Source organism: Rana temporaria, chromosome 3 (assembly GCF_905171775.1).
Source record: "Rana temporaria chromosome 3, aRanTem1.1, whole genome shotgun sequence".
Lineage (NCBI taxonomy): Eukaryota > Metazoa > Chordata > Amphibia > Anura > Ranidae > Rana > Rana temporaria.
In genome coordinates this window covers 315,001,971-315,021,736 of record NC_053491.1, presented here as the reverse complement: position 1 = coordinate 315,021,736, position 19,766 = coordinate 315,001,971, and the positions used below count along the sequence as shown (strand labels likewise).

The 19,766-nt window shown below is 34.5% G+C and overlaps 1 protein-coding gene and 1 pseudogene across 1 annotated transcript; both read right to left on the bottom strand.

Annotated features, from left to right (window-relative positions):
- Window positions 1-2,440: 2,440 nt before the first annotated feature.
- Window positions 2,441-5,240, bottom strand: LOC120932475 (protocadherin gamma-B1-like). The gene has a single exon (XM_040344843.1). The coding sequence runs from the start codon at window positions 4,937-4,939 to the stop codon at window positions 2,441-2,443; it is 2,499 nt and encodes an 832-aa protein (XP_040200777.1). The 5' UTR covers window positions 4,940-5,240.
- Window positions 5,241-14,314: 9,074 nt separating this feature from the next.
- Window positions 14,315-18,512, bottom strand: LOC120932474 (annotated as a pseudogene).
- Window positions 18,513-19,766: the final 1,254 nt, after the last annotated feature.

The following is a 19,766-nucleotide window of genomic DNA, read 5'->3' as shown; positions in this document are numbered from 1 at the left end:
AGATTACAATATGCCTTTCTAACTACAAATTAATGGATTGTAATTACTGAGCACCATTATAAACGAATATTAATTGCATTTAATGGAGAGTAGTATTGTTTATCTGTCGCTATGGCAGCGTATAATCTCTGTATGTGCACCCGGCCCCATACCCCTGAGGAAGTTACGTGACCGTGACAACACATGTAGTCTGGAGCCGGGTGAGGCTGCCAATACTGGAGGTGACGCGGGAGCCTCCAACCCCCCCCCCCCCCGGTGTTATTTAGGAGCAGAACATTTTTTAAATTGAATGTAAGTGCTGCATATTTTAAATATGTATTTTAAACCTGCTACACAATGAGGATGACCTCTTTTGCAAGCACTTACATTCAGACGGAATCACGATTTTAAAGGGTCACAAACCGAATTATCCAGAACATAAGAAGATGCATAGGAAGAGGAGTGCAGAGGAGCTCAGTTCTTTGTGCCCTAGAATAGGGGAAATCACAATTTGACCTAGTATGAGAGGTCAAATGGGGAGATGACTGCATTATTTGAATGGTGGTGGGAAGTCACAGAAGTATTGGCACAAAATTGTAGAACATCTTTTTGTCCACTATGAACTGTATTACATTTCTGGAATAATTTGAAGGACACTTTGAAAAGTCACATTTTATTCTAGTTATCACTGTTTACTGTGTGTTTTAATAGTCACTTCAATCCTTGCACTGGATGTGTTAAACCGATTATTGTATTTATAAGTCTATATCTATGGGGATATTTAAAACAATTGTTGACTGATTTACGTTTATCATTAGTGCTCTTTGTATGAAAATGTATGTTATGATTTATCCTTTGATTGATTTTTTAGTGGTTTACATTGTGGGAACACAATTGGGTTGTCTGCAGCCATCCACTAGAAATTTGACCTACAACATACACAACAATTAAAGGTAGCACAGAATAATACATTATTTCCTTAAAGATCTAGATACTTGGTCTATGTTTGTCCAAAAAACATGTTTGAATCCACCTATTGTTATCTGACACACTTAGGCCTCGTACACATGATAGGTTAAACAGAGGACAACGGTCTGATGGGCCGTTTTCATCGGTCAAAACCGATCGTGTGTGGGCCCCATAGGTTATTTAACCATCGGTCAAGAAAAAGCCTACTTGCTTTAAATTTAACCGATGGATTCCTAACCGATAGGTCAAAACCGATCATTAGTAGGCACAGCCATCGGTTAAAAATCCACGCATGCTCAGAATCAAGTTGACGCATGCTTGGAAGCATTGAACTTCATTTTTTTCAGCACGTCGTTGTGTTTTACGTCACCGCGTTCTGACACGATCGGTTATTTAACCAATGGTGTGTGGGCGCGACGGACCATCAGTCAGCTTCATCGGTTAACTGATGACAACAGTCCTTCGGACCGTTCTCATCGGATGGACTGATCGTGTGTACGAGGCTTAACTCTGCTAGAAGTCTATTCCAAGATTTACCTGCTCCTGCCGTAAAATAATTATTTTTAAGATTAGTATTTGTATTGAAATTTCCTCCTGCTAGTTTGATCTTGTTATTGATCTTGACTTCAAATTGGAAATACTTCCCTCCTGAACCTCATTCCCCCCTTGATATATTTAACATTTTTGATCATTTCTCCCCTATCCCTCTTTTTCTTTCAGACTGTATATATTAAGTTCCTGCAGTCTCTCCTGATATGTTTTACACCCCAGACCTTTCATTTTTGTTACCTGACTCTTATCAGTATCTTTTTGTAAGTGAGGTCTGTCTAGAACTGGACACAATATTTTAAATTAGGTCTAACTAAATATCTATACACTCTAGATTTCTATTTACTTTTCCCACTGCATTGCCAGAGTTTGCTCATTTCCCAATCATCTGAAATAAGTACCCTAAAATCGTTTTCCTCTGTAGTTTTGGCCAACTCTGCACCTCCAACATTATACTCTTTTTCCGATCTGCATTATTTTACAATTTGACACATTGAACTGCAGTTTTCACTGATTTGACCAATCTTACAGCAATGATAAATCATGCTTCATATTACAAACACCTCAAGGAATATGAACCCTATTGCCAAACTTTGTGTCATCAGGAAATACAATAGACACAGCTTACCTACCAAACCTTTAGTTATACTACCTTTAGTCATATCACTTACAAACAGGTTAAATAGAACATGACCTAGTACAGAGCCTTGTGGTACACCACTAGTGACTGGCATATGTTCTGAATTAATCCCAATACAAGTCACATACTAATGGAGTTCACAGCTCCCCCAAGTGCTCAACATCAGCCGACAATGGGGATTCCAGGAGCCGCAATGCGAGTGATGTTAAAGTAAATATTGGGGGAATTTAAAAAGATACTGTCACTTGTTTGTTATAACAGAACAAAATAGAATACACTAAATAGTGACACTGATACTGGCAGTCAAGTTTTAAAGGGTAAAATATGATAAATAATGTATAATTTATGACTTACCTGCTCGATACCCTTGGTTTTCAATGGGTTATTTAAACTTTCATTTTCATGTCCTAAATCATCTGTGTCAATTAAATTTTCCACTGGGACATTTTGATGTGGTGGAACATAGGTAAAGTCATTGTCTGCTGAATCCAAAGTCACACAGAAGTTATATGGATAGGGGAGTGATAATGTTCCATCACTATACATGGAGAGCACTCTGGGATCCATTGGAGGATACAAACTTGTACTAAAAGAGGTTGTTGGGGATTTGGATACTCTGCATTTTGATATGATAACCACCATAATAGTTATAATAAATAACAATGAAATCAGTGCTAAGGCAATCACTAAGTATAGCTGCTGATTTGAATCAACATTGCCATCATTAGCATGACTGATAATTTTAGGAACCACTTGTTGAAACCTGTCTGCAATAACCAGACTTAAGGTTGTAGTAGATGAGAGAGAGGGGACTCCGTTGTCCTTCACCAACACCACAACTTTATGATTTAGTACATGCTTTTCTTGAAAGGCTCGTGATGTCCTAATTTCTCCAGTATGTTTATTAATGATACAGTAAAATGGTTCCGAGACTTGCATGAAATGATAAGACAGCCAAGAATTATGTCCAGAGTCTTCATCCACTGCAACCACCTTTGTTATTAAAGATCCAGGTTCAGAGGGAAAAGGGACCATCTCAAACACAGTTAAGCCATTTTCTGGTGGAGGGTAGAGGATTTTCGGTGCATTGTCATTTTGATCTACTATTCGAATAAGTAATGTGACATCGCTGCTCAGGGATGGTGAACCATTGTCTCTAGCAGTCACTTGTAATTTAAACTCTTTGTTTTGCTCAAAGTCAAATGACCTCTGAGCATATAGAACTCCAGTCTTTATATTAATAGAGAAATACGTGGATACTGGGAGATCATCTATATTAGTATTAAAAACTGAATACATAATTTTAGCATTGTCACCAGCATCAGGATCTAAAGCTTTTACACTGTAAATTGAGGCTCCTGGTAAGTTATTTTCTGATATATAAGCTACATATGTGGATTTCATAAATACTGGTGGATTGTCGTTAGTATCTGATATCTCTAATCTGATGGTCCTTCTTCTGGAAAGTGAAGGAGATCCTCTGTCAGTAGCTACAACAGTTATATTATAGCTAGAATTTATTTCTCTATCTACAATTTTTGTGGTGATTATCTTATAGAATCTGTTAGATGACAGATTTAACTCAAATGGTACCTTCTCTGTAATCTGGCAATCAACTTCCCCATTCTCCCCAGAATCTTGATCATTGACTCTTATTACAGCAATCACTGTTCCAGGCTCAGAATCCTCAGGAATAGAAGTGGATAATGAGGTAATGATTATCTCAGGAGCATTATCGTTGTCATCTATTACTTCTATGAGTACCTTGGCATGGGCAACAAGGCCTCCTCCATCTTTGGCCTGTACAGATAATTCATAGTTTTTTATCTTCTCAAAATCAAAATTTCTATTTGTTTGTATTTCTCCATTTGCTGAGTTGATGCTAAACATACCTGTATGATGAATGCTTTCTGAGTTTTTACTAAATGAGTAAGTGATCTGTGCATTGGTGCCTTCATCTGTGTCTGTTGCTTCCACTATGATTACAGTTGAGTTAACAGGATCATTTTCATTGACACTGACTTTATACACATTTTGTGTAAATTTAGGAACATTGTCATTGGCATCGGCAATAACTATTTTGATTAGTACAGTACCAGATCTAACAGGATTTCCTCCATCTAATGCTGTTAGAATTAATTCATGATTACTTTGTGTTTCTCTATCTAAAGGCTTCTCTAGAATAAGTTCTGGAAATGTACTTCCATCATCTCCTTTTGTCTCAGTCAGTGTAAAATATTGATTATCACCAAGCTTGTATGTCTGTATAGAATTGATACCAATATCTGGATCTTCTGCGCTTTGTAAAGCAAATCTGGCTCCTGGTAATGTGAACTCAACAATTTCTATGGTAAATGTGTCATGAAAAAATACTGGAGCATTATCATTTATGTCCTGAATTACTATATTGATGTTGAAAAAATAGAAGGGATTTTCAACCATTGCATCAAATATTAAAGAGCATGTAGCTGCTGATCCACACAGTGTCTCTCGGTCTATCCTGTCTCTCACATAGAGATTTCCATTTCCTGGATTCACATAAAAATGTTTCTCTGAAACATGAGACACAATCTGTAGTTTTCTAGATGACAATTTGTTTATATCTAATTCAAGATCATCTGCAATATTTGCTATAACAGAGTCTTTTTTCATTTCTTCTACAATGTTATAATGAATCTGACCAGAGACTGAATGACATAGCCAGTAAAATAAGAAGAAAAATGTTACTTGCCATATGATTCCTTTGTTTGTCTTTAAGTTTTCTTTCATCTCAGGCATTATTTGCATGCAAATCTGCTCCATAATCCATTTGGGAAATATAATCCATCAAAGTAAGAAAGGTGTTTCAAACTGCTCAGTCCATTGAAATAACAGCAAACATGCTGCACTTTGACTAGAATTTATATTGCAAAAAGATCGGTCTTCTCTGTTGCAGACCTGCTGTGTGTTTCACTGAGGAAAACATTGTTGGAGTTTCAGTTCTATACATTTATTAGTCAAACAGCGGCGCTTTGAGGCCAAACTTTGGAATTGCAGTACTAAAGGAATAATTCCTTATAAACAAGTTACTATTATTTTTTGTAATATACTGTAATGCATTTTAGTATGTATATTTCTTGAATACCTAACAACACCGAATATTTAGTGTTGTATGTTGAAAAAGTTTTCAAATTAGTTACAAAACAGAGCAAGAGTTCAAAATTATTTGGTACGTATTGACATAGATAAACATGTTTTAATCTTGGGAAAAGGTTATTTTTTGTTCAAAACTTAAATGTGATTTGCTGTAGGTGATACATGTAAAAATAAAGCATTATTTAATAAGACTTTAATAAGACTCTAAATTAATGACATTTGATAACAACAATTACAAACTAATCCAGCATCCTCTTAAAAACTGTTGATGAAGTAACATAAGAATATATTTACAAGCTGTATTTACAACATTAGTATGCAAAGAAAATTACAGTATATATAGCAACTTGTATTTTGTTTAGTATTATGGGGCATAAATAGTAATGAACATTTTTAGGCAAACAATACTGTTGTATTATAATTTAGGTATTTCACCATGGCCAACATACAATAGATTCATATATTTTGCCATATTTATTGTCTTTTTTTTTAAATAATTTTGAAACTGAATTATGCAGCTATTCTGGCATGTTGATGTTATATCTTTCACTTGGATGTTAAAAAGTTGCAATAAATACATCTGGATAAAACACAATTTGTGTTTCCTTCATTTCAGGTTGAAAAGCAACACAATTTGATTATTTTAAAGGAGGGGGGGGGTGGTTATTTTCTATACCCTTTATACTGAGCCTGTATTACATTGGCATCCATGTTTTTTAAATTTTTTGTAATTCCTTTATTTTCCAAAAAGTTGCAGTTTACAGTCAGGTAAACAAAAGGGAAAAACACACTATTTATTAAATGACAACAACCAAGAGGGTCACACCATTTAAATCCAAAAGGCAACAGGCAGGTAAGACATAGTATATATGGGCATATATAACATTACCAACATTAAAATGATCATCAATGTACAGGGTATACAAGGCAAAGGAACGAATACTCGTAGACTTAAAACTGTACAACTATATAGAACACAACAATATATGTGCATCCACAGATACGCTTTGACTTTGTAGATTTAATATTTTATTTATTATAGTCAGGACTACAATAGTACTTTTTTGTTATCCCTAATACAGATACAATAGTTTATGTAAGCCAAACAATATATTTAAATATAACACAACTTAAGCATAACATACTTTTACAATAATGATCTTTATTGCTATTTGGCCTGCAGAGATTTCACTTCCCTTCTTTTCCTGCTGAGCACAGTCTTGGAGATTTTAACAAGAGGGGGAGTAGTTATTATTAAAAATGGATCAGAGGTACTAAGAGGCTGCCCCCCCCCCCTCCAAAACAAAAAGTTACTTAAACTCTCTGTGTGTGACCTCAACAGAACCTTCAAAAAGCGTTTTAAACCATAATGTATATGAATGAATGAAGGCAGGGCTGCATTTGCAATATGACAAATGCTTTATTCTTCACAGAGCAAAACATAAAGATACTTTCCTAAAACATTTTAATAACAACAAATTCCCACATTAAGGATGGTTAATATTCATAAATCTTTAAATCCCATAATCTATACATGCAAAACACACTTATGATTCATTAAATACAAATACATGTGTTCTTTTTTTGCCAATCCTTTATAGAATATTTAAAGAAGTCCTTTAAAGAAGTGGTTTGTTTATATGCAATCTTGGGATACTAACCCACATACCTGTAGCTCCGTGAGAGCCGGTTCACACTGGGGCGACCTGGGATCTGACTTGAAGTTGCCCCAAGTAGTCCCAAGTCGTGTGGTTGAGAAAATCAATGGAAGTGAATGGAGTCGTCTTAATACACACTACTGAAGTCGCTCAGTCTTCAGAAAAGGTTCCTGTACTACTTCAATCCGACTTCTAGGCAGCTTATAGGCAACTTGGACCCATTGATTTCAATGGAAGTTGCCTCAGTAGTCTCATCACTGTCTTAACTGAAGCAACAATACAGGAAGATAACATACATTTCTCAGGCAAACCCCTCCCTCCCACAGAGCTGATTGTTGTTTGGTTGGCCACTGGAAAGCCTCCTATCCTGGAGGCGACTTGAAGTTGCCTTGTACTGCCCTGGAGGCAACTTGAAGTTGCCTTGTAAGTTGCCTGATGATTTTTACTCAAGTCGTGTCCAAGTTGCCTCCCAAAGTCATGCTGGAAGTTGTGTTGCCCCAGTGGGAACCAGCTCTAAAGATCCTTTGTAAAAAAAATGCCAATTCTTATTGACTATTTCCCTAAATTTATTTATGCGCATGAAGTTTCTGGATTTCCCCATTGTTCATAATTTTCAATTACAAAAGAAATTTCTCCCAAAGACTCTCCTTTGATCCTCCTTATACACTTTCAGTAAACATTTAGTCTTATAACCTCTCTGCTTAAAAATGCTCTTAGGTTTTAAAGCCTCCAATTCAAATTCCCAATTGCTAAAACAGTTCCTGCAAGCACACAGGTTCTTTTCAATTGATTGAATTTAATTTCTTCCATCAATGATTTGGGATGGATGTTACTTGCAGCCAATCAATTGTTAATCAGATTTATATAGTTTTTCCACAATCATCCATTGCTGCGTAATTTCAAATTCCAAATACAGGATGATTAGCACTGAGGCTCTGAATTAAATCCTTCAATTCTTTTTCACCTCCCAAATTCTCAATGTGTCTATGAATGGTGAGTACCAAGAACAGATACTCTGCCAATTTGTCAACTGAAAATGCAACTTTACCAATTCCCCAGATACAGGATTGCTTATGCTGGTGTACACTTAGTGCCCATAGCAGAACCCTGTACCTGGAGGGAATGGGAAAGTGAAAAATGTATTAATTATGAGTAAGCATATTCACAATTTAAAGAAATTGTGAATATGCTTACTCATAATTAATACATTTTTGAGTTTTTTCACTCAAACTATCTTTACTTGAAGTTTTGGTCTCCCAACAAGATTATTTACTGACTTGAACTTTTGACAAAATATAGAAAATAGAATACTAGGGTCTCGGACCTTTACATGTTCTAGTGGGGCGTATCAATAATACCTTTCATCAGTGCCTCATCAATGAGCTAAAATCATGTATTTTGTCCTGTTGAAAGGAGAATCTCAAGATTTTCATATTGGATAGCTCTCTATTTGGGTCTAGACAGATGCTTTTGTTATCCCTTTATTTCAGTAGCCTTGTCTACCTTAATACATTTAAGCCACTCTTGCACTGTTACCCGAGGGATTTATGTGAAAGGAAAAGGCACAATAATTAGTGCAAAGTGAGTTTAAAACATTTGAAGTAAGGTATAAAGTAACAGATGGTGCTTGATGTGGTAATGGTATAGAAGCATATACCACAACAAAATCTGATAACCAACTGTGATATTGTTATCAGTTTTTCTGTAATAATGTAAAGAAAATGACTCATCTGCTCAAAACTGTTGGTGCTTTTTTTGTTTTTTTGTTTCATTTAATGTTAATTTCCAAGTCATGAATCATCAGTGTCAATTACATTTTCCACAGGGACGTTTTGATTTGTTGAAACATAACTAAAGTAATTATCTGCTGAATCCAGTCACACAAAAGTTATATGGCTAGAGGACTGACAGTGTTTCATACATGTAGAACACTTCTGGGTCCATGGTAGAATACAATCTTCTACTGAAAGAGGTTGTTGGGAATTTTGAACCTTTGAAATTTGATATATTAAACACTATAATAGTTACAATAATTAATAAGGAAATCAATGCTAACACAACCACTAAGTATAGCTGTAGTCTTTGCCCAGGATTTTAATTATAAGTGTGGCAGATCATTTTAGGAACCACATTTTTAAAATTGTCTCCATTAACAAGACATTGTGTGGTAGTAACTGAGAAAAAGGGGTCCTTCACCAGAGCTTTATAGTTTAGTACATACTTTCCTTGAAAGACTCATAATGTCCTGATTTCTCTAGTGTGTTCATAAATTGCAAAATAAAATGGTACTGTGGACATGAAATGATAATGCAGCTTAGCATTATGTCCAGAGTCTCCATCCACTGCAACCACTTTTGTTATTAAAGAAACAGCTTCAGAAAAAAAAGGGACTTTTTGGTGCATTGTCATTTTGATCTACTATTCGTTTAAGCAATAGTGACCCATTGTCTCTTACAGTTACTTGTAGTAAAAGCTTTTTTCCTGACATTTAAATGATCTATGAGCATAGTAGACCCGTATCTGTATATTAAGAGGCAGATAGGTGGACACTGGGGGATGTTCTCTATTTGTAGTAAAAATGTAATAACTTATTTGAGCATTGTCAGTCACATCAGGCTCTGAAGCTTTTACATTATATATTGAGGCTCCTGGTAAGTTGTTTTCTGCCACATGCGCAAAATACGTTCATAAATACCAGTGGATTGTCATTAGTATCTGAAATTTTCAATCTGATGGTTCTTTTGCTGGAAAGTGGAGATGTTCTGCCAAAAGCTACAATATTCATGCTGTAGTGAAAAATCATGGGTGAAATTCTGGAATTTGTTAGATGACAGAACTACCTCCTCCATTTTCCTCAGTTTAGGTCACAAATGTTTATTATACCAATCACTGTTCCAGATTCAGGGTCCTCGTGAATAGGAGTAGAGAATGAAGTACTGATCATCTCAGGAGCACTATTTTTGTTATCTACCAATTCTATTAATATTTTGATATAGGCAAAACGGTTTCTGTAATATTTGGCATGTACAGATAGTTCAAATGATTTATCTTTTAAGAACTCTTGCCCATAATTAAATGGCCCCTGAGCATAAAGAAATGCAGTCTCTATAATAATAGGGGGGTACTGGCCTGGAGGTCTTCTAAGTTTGTATTGGAAACTGGATAAATTATTTTAGCATTGTCACTGGCATCAGGAACTAAAGTATTTACCGGTAGTCTGTATACTGAGACTCCTGGTAAGTTATTTTCTGACATAAGCTAAATACATAGATTTTATAAACACTGGTGGATTGTCTTTAGTATCTGATATCTCTGATCTGATGGTTCTTCTTGTAGAACGTGGAGGAGATTCTCTGTCAGCATACACAATCATTTTGTAATGGCTATATATTTTTTTCTCCATCTACAGTTGTTGTGGTAACTATTCTAAAGAATCTGTTCAATCACAGATTTAACTCAAAAGGTACCTTATCTGTAATCTGACAGTCAACTTCCCCATTTCCCCCAAATCTAGATCATGGACCCGTATTACAGAAATTACAGGTTCAAAATCTTCAGGAAAAGAAGAAGATAATGATGTAATGATTATATCAGGAATGCTATAGTTGTGATATATCACTTATATTAGTATCATGGCATGGGCGCCAGGGCCTCTGACATTTTTTCCCATGTACAGATCATTTATAACTTTGTACCTTCTCAAAACCCAAATCCCTATGTGTTTTAATTTCTCCATTTGTAGAGCTAATGCTAAAGACACCTGTCTGATATTTTACTAAATTAATGGAATTTGTGCATTGGTCTTGGTCTATTGCTTCTACTATAATTAAAAATGTGATATTAAGAGAATTTTCATTGATACTGATACATATTTGTGCAAAAACAGGGACAGTCATTAGAATTAATAATAATTACTTTAATTAAGACTGCCAGACCTAACAGGATAACCTCCATCCTATTCTGTTAGAATTTATTTATCAATATTTTGTGTCGTTATCTAAACCTATATAACTCTGTTATAACAGAGCCTTCTCTAAATTGAAATATACTGCCATTTGTAAAAATAAGTGTAAACTATTAATTATTTCTGAGCTTGTACAACATATGTCTGTATGGAATTAATAGCAGTATCTGGATCTTTTGCATTTCATAAAAAAATCTGGCTGCTGGTAACATACAATTAGTAGTTTCTATAGTAAAGGTTAAAACACACTAAATCACTATCATATATTATAAATATTTATTTTAATAATAAAAACATTGAAGAGATGTTTTAATACATTTAAGCAGCTGGTATTATCTGCCCCATACAGTGTCTCTCTGTCTATCATGTCCTCCACATAGAGATTTCCATGACCTAGAAGCACATAAAAATATTTCCCTAAAACATGGGACACAATTTCCAGTCTTCTACATGTCCTAATTTGTAGACCAAGATCTTTTGCAATATTTGTTAAAACATAGTCTTTTGACATTTCTTCTACAAGGAAAAAAAAAGGATTTTAATAGGGGCTGATTGACATAGCCAGGAAGATAGGAAGTATAACATTGTTTGCCATTGTATTCCCTTGTTTGTAAACATTCTTTTAACACAGGCTTTTTAGCATTAAATTCTTCTTCAAAATACTTTCAGAAAACTATTGTCCAGTGAAGAAATTTTGTACAATATTTCTCTGTTAAAGCAAATGCCATAAATATATAATGTATTTTCTTTACAAGGCAGACTTGCAATGTGTAACATTGTGGAAAATACTAGTGCATCTCCAGTTCTATACAGTTGTTGGTTAAACAATGGCACTCTGAGTCAAATTTCCTATGTTATAAATGATAAAAAAAGTTTATTTAAATGAAAATAAAACTATTAATAAACTATAAATATTTTATAAGTATTTAATTTTAAGTAGTTACATTTTTTATTGGGAAATGTCCTTTTTTTTTGTTTAAAACCTAAATGTGTACTATTTGATCTTTATATCTTTTGTTAAAGTAAGACAGGATACTGTATTAATAATATTATAAGACATTTAATTGCAAAAAACATACTAGATAATTAAGCTAAACTTGGAATTGCAACACTGAAGAAATCATTATTTTTAAACAGTCTATTAATCATTTTAATATACTGTATGTATAGTACTGTATAATGTATATTACATAGATACATATTACAAATGCTATAATGAATATTTAATGTTTTATTTTATGGACACGTTGAAAAATATGAAAATATTTCAGTAATAATAACGCACACATTACTTGATAACTACTAACACAGTGAAGCTAGTTTTATTCTTTGCATTTGCCTTTTCAGGTTGAAAACCTAAAGTATATGTCTGGGACATAGAAACAAGATTTTAAATTTACATGAAAATGATAAACAGATGAAGAAACAAGATACTGAAGATACTACTTACTGTTCAGTAGTGTTTTCATATACACTACCACTACAAATATTGCCCCATAATAAAGTTGAAAGATTAGTAGTAAGGCCTACTAAGAATAATGACCAAGCAGTAAGTAACAGTCTCTTAAGTCTAGGCTTGTGTTTCAGGCAAAAAAGGTAAATGAGAAAATGGTAAATTCTAAAATAAGGCTTCTATTTTTAAAAATGTAGCTATGATATTAAAAAAAAAACTGAACAGCATTAATGTTAGAGATGAAGCAATATAGAAATTCTGTAGCATAGAGTGTGAGGTAGTTGCCAGGATAGTTATGATTTTTAGCTTTATGATAGCACATGACAAGCACAAAGGTTATTATTTTGGATTTAATTGCACACAAAACTAGAAACCAGTATAATGAATGGTATAGAGATTTAAAAATAGTGAAATGTTTAAAATAAATACAAGCTGAACTTTATGTAATGAACTATTTTCATGAGCAGAAGACCAGTTAGTAGGCTGCTACTGTAGTCAAGGTGAGGAATGGAACCGACACAATATATTTTTTTAGCACTGCAAAACTTTCTGTGTGATTTCTAGCTAAGTGCTGCTTAATGACTATTCCAATATCAGCTGCAATATTTCATATAATAGAATCTTTTCACATTTCTTCTGCAATTAAATAATGTATTTGACCTGAGACTGAATGACATTAAAATAAAAGGGGAAATATTACTTGCCATATAATTACTTTGTATGTCTGTGTATGCTGTCTAATCTCAGCCATCCGTCTGTGATCCATAAAAGAGGAGATCTTAAATAAATTGGTTTTTAGTTAAAAATAAATATTATGCTCTTTTCTGAGTAGAGAGAATCCAGAAAATAGTCTTGTTGTTTTCTTCCAGATCTTCAGAATGCATGGGAATACCAGAGGATCTCCAGTGCTGCAATAATTTATTTATGGTATTAGGCCGCGTACACACGGTCGATCCATCCGATGAGAATGGTCCGACGGACCGTTTTCATCGGTTCACCGCTGAAGCAGACTGATGGTCTGATGTGCGTACACACCATCGTTCCAAAAACCGATCGGGTCAGAACGTGGTGACGTAAAACACACAACGTTCTGATAAAAACTAAGTTCAATGCTTCCAAGCATGCGTCGACTTGATTCTGAGCATGCGCGGGTTTTAAACCAATGCTTTTGTGTACTAACCATCGGTTTGGACCTATCGGTCAGCGGTCCATCGGTTTGATTTTAAAGCAAGTTCTCTAACTTTTGTCTGAAGGACAAAAGACCGATGGGGCGTACACGCGGACGGTTTGGACCGATGAAACTGAACTTCGGTCTGTTTTCATCGGTTTGGACCGATGGTGTGTACGCGGCCTTATAGCAATGCTCAGAGGTCAAAGTTAGGAACTGTGTTCAATTCAGTCTGCATCAAAATTACTATAGGTTTATTCACAAAACTTTAACATAAACATAAGACTCTTTAGTGGAGTCATGTAATTTGTTTTAGCTCTCATGGGACTCAGAAAGTAACTGTCACAAAAGGCATAGTTAACCTGGTATTTGTAGAATCTCCTAAAATGTAGCTTGTGTTTAATAAAAAAAACAATTAAAATCAGTAAGCACAATATAAATATAGCAGTGCTTTAACCAACACATACAATGATAGACTAAACATAATTCAAGGCTGGTCAGCATTAGGATCATTTTTTATGTTATGCATAAATAATTTTACAATTTAATGCAATGATTTGCCATTTGGTCTATATTGGGGAAATGTCACCCCCCCCCCCCCATCCCCACATGCACACTTCCTGTCCTAGTGGCTGCTGTTATGTGGAAATGAGAAGTGAGGGGATTTTGACACAACACAACACACACAAGTAATATATATATGTATATATATATATATATATATATATATATATATATATATATATATATATATATATATATATATATATATATATATATATATATATCAGATGGCCTAACCCTTTCCCATGGTATCCACACTTCTACTTCTTTTATGTTACTTATATTTCTGAGAAGCACTGAGGACCAAGAACTTGTTGTAACATGGTTTTATATAGTATTGATAAGATGTTGTTTGGAAAACATACATTGATTACATTATGTGCAGTCTAAATTTCTGAATATTATAACAGGGAAGGGCTTTGAATGTCCCATCAGGGAAATTCCTTTAATAAGACATAAACAGTCATGAAAATCTGACAAAGATGTTGACCATTCTCCACTCTACACAAAACCAGTGTAAATTAATTCACCTAAAAGGCTTTAAAAGGTAACTACACTTTCATGAAAAAATATAGCAAACACAAAATAATATAGCACATACAATTGGTACACAAGCTGCATTGTAAATTAATTTCATTAAATTGCCTCCATTTCCTGCAAAATTATATTCCGTTTGGGAACCTGGAGGCATTTTGTACACTGTTGCTATACAGAATGCTTTCAAAAATGTAATTTCCAACTTGTGTGATTTGTTCACTGAATTTCCCAGAAGCCTGCACTAAAATACAAGTTTGAATTTAGGCACACTCTACAACAGAAATAACATTTTTGATTAGGTGATCCTTAAGCATTAATTACTTCTAAAGGTATACAGGCATTGCAACTTTTCAGAACACTGTGAGTGCACCAGCTGATTATAATGAACCCATACCCATTTCAGAATCCCAGTATGCATAAGACATGGTCAAACAAACAGATATTTCCTCAGAGCATAAACAGATAAAAAATTGCAAGTATATTAAGTCTTATGCAAAATATGACTAGCCATTAATACACAGAGAGCTAGACTACATTGATAATTTTTATTCCATGTTACTAGATGATTTAACCAGTCCTTTGCATTAGTTTTATTTAAAATGAGTTTAAATCTGAAGGTGTCTGCTTCCAATGCTGTGTCAAAACACAAGCATGCTAAAGACAAAAACAAAATTATTAGGGTTACCATTATAAGTTCAAAAGGCAGTTCTAAGCAAGTAATGTTAAAGTTCTTAGGAGCGCTGCACAAGCAATCAAAAATACTTGTTCAGTTAGGTTATATGTCAAGCCATTTGACTATCTGGTGTTCCAAAAATATCACTTACACTGTTTCACCTACATTTCCAGCAAGTCTGGTGATTGGCTACCTATACAGTGGTGTCCATGAAGTAGAATTTGCTTTTCCTATATTAAAATAGCCTTTATTTTTAATCCTGCACTATTACTGAAGGTACTTGAGCTTACAGAAAATTACACATTATAAAACACTGGTGAACTAAAAAACATGTTGGGAAAAGTATCAAGTGGTCTTTGTTCTGGTAGTTGCATAGAAGTGTTTGCTATGGCATACAACCTATTGAGATTGCCGGCAGTACATTTTTTAAGGCAAAGGTTCAGTATTAAATAAAGACTGATAAAACAAAACTCACCTGCTCAATACTCTTGGTAGATAATGGTTCTTTTATATTTTCACTGCCAAGTCCTGAATCATTAGTGTCAATTAAAATTTCCACAGGGACATTTTGATTTGGTGGAACATAAGTAAAGTCATTGTCTGCTGAATCCAAAGTAACACAGAAGTTGTATGGGTAGGGGAGTGATAATGTTCCATCACTATACATGGAGAGCACTCTGGGATCCATGGGAGGATACAAACTTGTACTAAAAGAGGTTGTTGGGGATTTTGAAGCTCTGCACTTGCTCTGCACTTTGAAATTATAAACACCATAATAGTTACAATAAATAACAAGGAAATAAGTGCCAAGGCAACCAATAAGTACAGCTGCAGATTTGAATCAGAATTTCCATCGTTATTGTAACTGTTAATTTTAGGAACCACTTGTTGAAAACTATCTCCAATAACAAGATTTAAGGTGGTAGTAGTTGAGAGAGAGGGGACTCCATTGTCCTTCACAATCACCACAACTTTGTGGTCCAATACATCCTTTCCTTGAAATAGCCGTGATGTCCTGATTTCTCCAGTATGTTCATTAATGATAAAGTAAAATGGTTCTGAGACTTGCATGAAATTATAAGACAGCCAAGCATTATGTCCAGAGTCTTCATCCACTGCAACCACTTTTGTTATTAAAGACCCAGTTTCAGAGGTAAAAGGAACCATTTCAAACAAAGCTAAACCATTTTCTGATGAAGGGTACAGGATTTTTGGTGCATTGTCATTTTGATCTACTATTCGGATAATCAATGTTGTATTGCTGGTCAGGGATGGTAACCCATTATCTCTAGCAGTAACTTGTAATACAAACTCTTTGTTTTTCTCATAATCAAATGATCTTTGTGCATAAATAACTCCACTATCTATATTAATGGACATATACGTGGATACTGGGATATGTTCTGTATTTGTATTAAAAATTGAATAAATTATTTTAGAATTATCTCCAGCATCAGGATCTGAAGCTTTTACACTATATATTGAGGCTCCTGGGATATTGTTTTCTGACACATAAGCAACATAAATGGATTTTATAAATAATGGTGGATTGTCGTTAGTATCTGATATCTCCAATTTGATGATTCTCCTGGTGGAAAGTGGAGGAGATCCTCTGTCAGTAGCAACAATAGTTATGTTGTAGCTAGATATTTTTTCTCTATCAATACATTTTGAAGTGACTATCTTATAAAATCTGTTAGTTGACATAATTAACTCAAATGGTACGTTCTCTGTAATCTGACAATCAATTTCCCCATTTTCCCCAGAATCTTGATCGTGAACTCTGATTACAGCAACCACTGTACTAGGTTCAGAATTTTCAGGAATCGATGATGATAATGAAGTAATAATTATCTCAGGATAATTATCGTTGTCATCTACAACTTCTATTAATACCTTAGCATGGGCAACAAGGCCTCCTCCATCTTTGGCTTGTACAGACAGTTCATAATCAATGACCTCCTCAAAGTCAAATTTATTGTTTGTTTTAATTTCTCCATTTGTTGAGTTAATGCTAAACATACCAGTATGATGAATGTTTTCTGAGCTTTTACTAAATGAGTATATGATCTCTGCATTGATACCTTCATCCTTGTCTGTGGCCTCCACTGTAATTACACTTGAGTTAATAGGAGAATTTTCATTGACACTGACTTTATATACATTTTGTGTAAATATAGGAACATTGTCATTGGCATCAGCAATAATTACTCTAATTAGGGCTGTACCAGATCTAATAGGATTTCCTCCATCCAATGCTGTTAGAATTAATTCATGATTATTTTGGGTCTCTCTATCTAAAGCTTTCTCTAATAAAAGCTCTGGAAATGTACTACCATCATCTCTGTTTGACTCAGTCAGGGTAAAATATTGATTATCACTGAGCTTGTATGTCTGTATGGCATTAATACCAATATCTGGATCTTCTGCACTTTGTAAAGCAAATCTGGCTCCTGGTAATGTAAACTCAACAATTTCTACAGTAATGGTGTCATGAAAAAAAACTGGATCATTATCATTTATATCTTGAATTTCTATATTAATATTGAAAAAATAGAAGGGATTCTCAACCATTGCATCAAATTTTAAGGAGCAGGTAGCTACTTTCCTACACAGTGTCTCTCTGTCTATTCTGTCCCTTACATATAGATTTCCATTACCTATGTTCACATAAAAATATTTCTCTGAAATATGAGACACAATCTGCAGTTTTCTTGATGAGAGATTGTTAGTGTCTAATCTAAGGTCATTTGCAATATTTGCTATAACAGAGTTTTTTCTCAGTTCTTCTACAATAGAATATTGAATCTGACCAGTGACTGAATTACACAGCCAGAGAAACAAGAATAGAAATATTACTTGCCATCGGATTCCTTTGTTTATCTGCAGATGTTCTTTCAACTCAGGCATTTTCAGCATTAAATCTTCTCCAAAATCCCTTTGGAATATATATTCCAGTGAAAAAATTAGGTAGTATAGTCCTCTGCTCAAGCAAATACCAGAAAAGGATTTGTATTTTGTCTACAAGGGATCCAGAAAATGGCTGTATGGTTTCTTGCAGACCTGCAGCATCAAAAACTCTAGTAGCTCTCTAGTTCTGTACATTTCTTGGTTAAACAGCGGCGCTCTGAGGCCAACCTGGAAAATTGCAGCATTAAGGAACTACTTTTTAACCAATTTGTTTAGAATTATTTTAATGTACGTATACTGTTGTTTTATGCATAAACACATGACATATTGAGTATTTCATATTCCATGTTATGAACACACTGTAAGAAAAACTGAAAAAAAAGCAATACTGTGAGTATTGATAAAGTTGTATGTTTTTTTTTTTAAGGGGACATTTTCTTTATTGGCCAAAATGTAATTGTTTATTATATGATATATGATTGTATAACTGTATGTTAGGAGTGAAACAAAACATTATTAATATTTAAGCTTTAGGACATTTAATGACAATTACCAATTAATCATGGAATTCATTACATCCTCTCCTAACATTTGTCAAAACAAAAGTTACAAGTTTAAAGTTACCTGAAGACATTTAACTGAAATAATTGGAAGTATAGCTTACAGCAATTCCTGTCAATTTCATGTAACAAACAGACATTAAACATTGACCTTACTACGCTGTAATGCATGTGTGATTTGTGAAAATGTTCATTATTTTTTAACCATCAAGCTGTTATTTTTAATTTATTAGCTTTCATTGCAGGAATTACCAGCAGTTAGACTTGGTTCACACTCTGCAAGCCACGTTTTGCATGGGCACAGCAGCCTATTCATTCGAATGGGCTGATGTGCCTCCTGAAAAAGCACAGAAAAGGCCCCTGCTCCATTATTTTAATCGCAGCGTAGTTCCCAGTAGGGAAAGTGGCTGTTGCAATTTCCAGTGCATGTGGGTGCCATTAGGATTAATGACACATTCACGTATCTCCTACATTTTTCTGTGTAGGTAGTTGTGGCTGCAGGGACAGGTATGGACCTGCAGGGGGGAACCATCCGCACAAGTGTGAACCACAGCCTTTATGGAAACCACAATTGCAGGCCAGTCCCTAGTGTGGGAAGCCGCTGCTGCAATTTCCAGTGCAGGTGGGTGCCATTAGCATTAAAGACACTAGCACACATCTCCTGCACTTTTCTATATGGAAAGTTGCAGCTGCGGAAACAGGTGCTGACCCTCAGGGGGACCCACTCCCACAAGTGTGAAACATCCAAGCCCTATGAAAGTAACTAACTTTATAAATTAGTGATATAACCATTTGTGAAGTGTTTGCACTATTGTAGAATCTAGCTTACAATAACATTTAAATGACCCCTTTTCATCAATATCTGTTTTTCACTAGCTTTGACTATTACTAAGAAATACATTTTCTTCTCCAAAATAAAAAAAATTAAGCATATACAAAGCATGTAACTAAATTGGCTTATACTTTCATTATAACTAATAAATTATAATTTAAAACATTTAGCAGTT

What these genes read in the sequence shown, in the direction of transcription:
- LOC120932475 (XM_040344843.1), bottom strand. Translation starts at nt 4,939, where the DNA reads ATGGAGCAGATTTGCATGCAAATAATGCCTGAGATGAAAGAAAACTTA.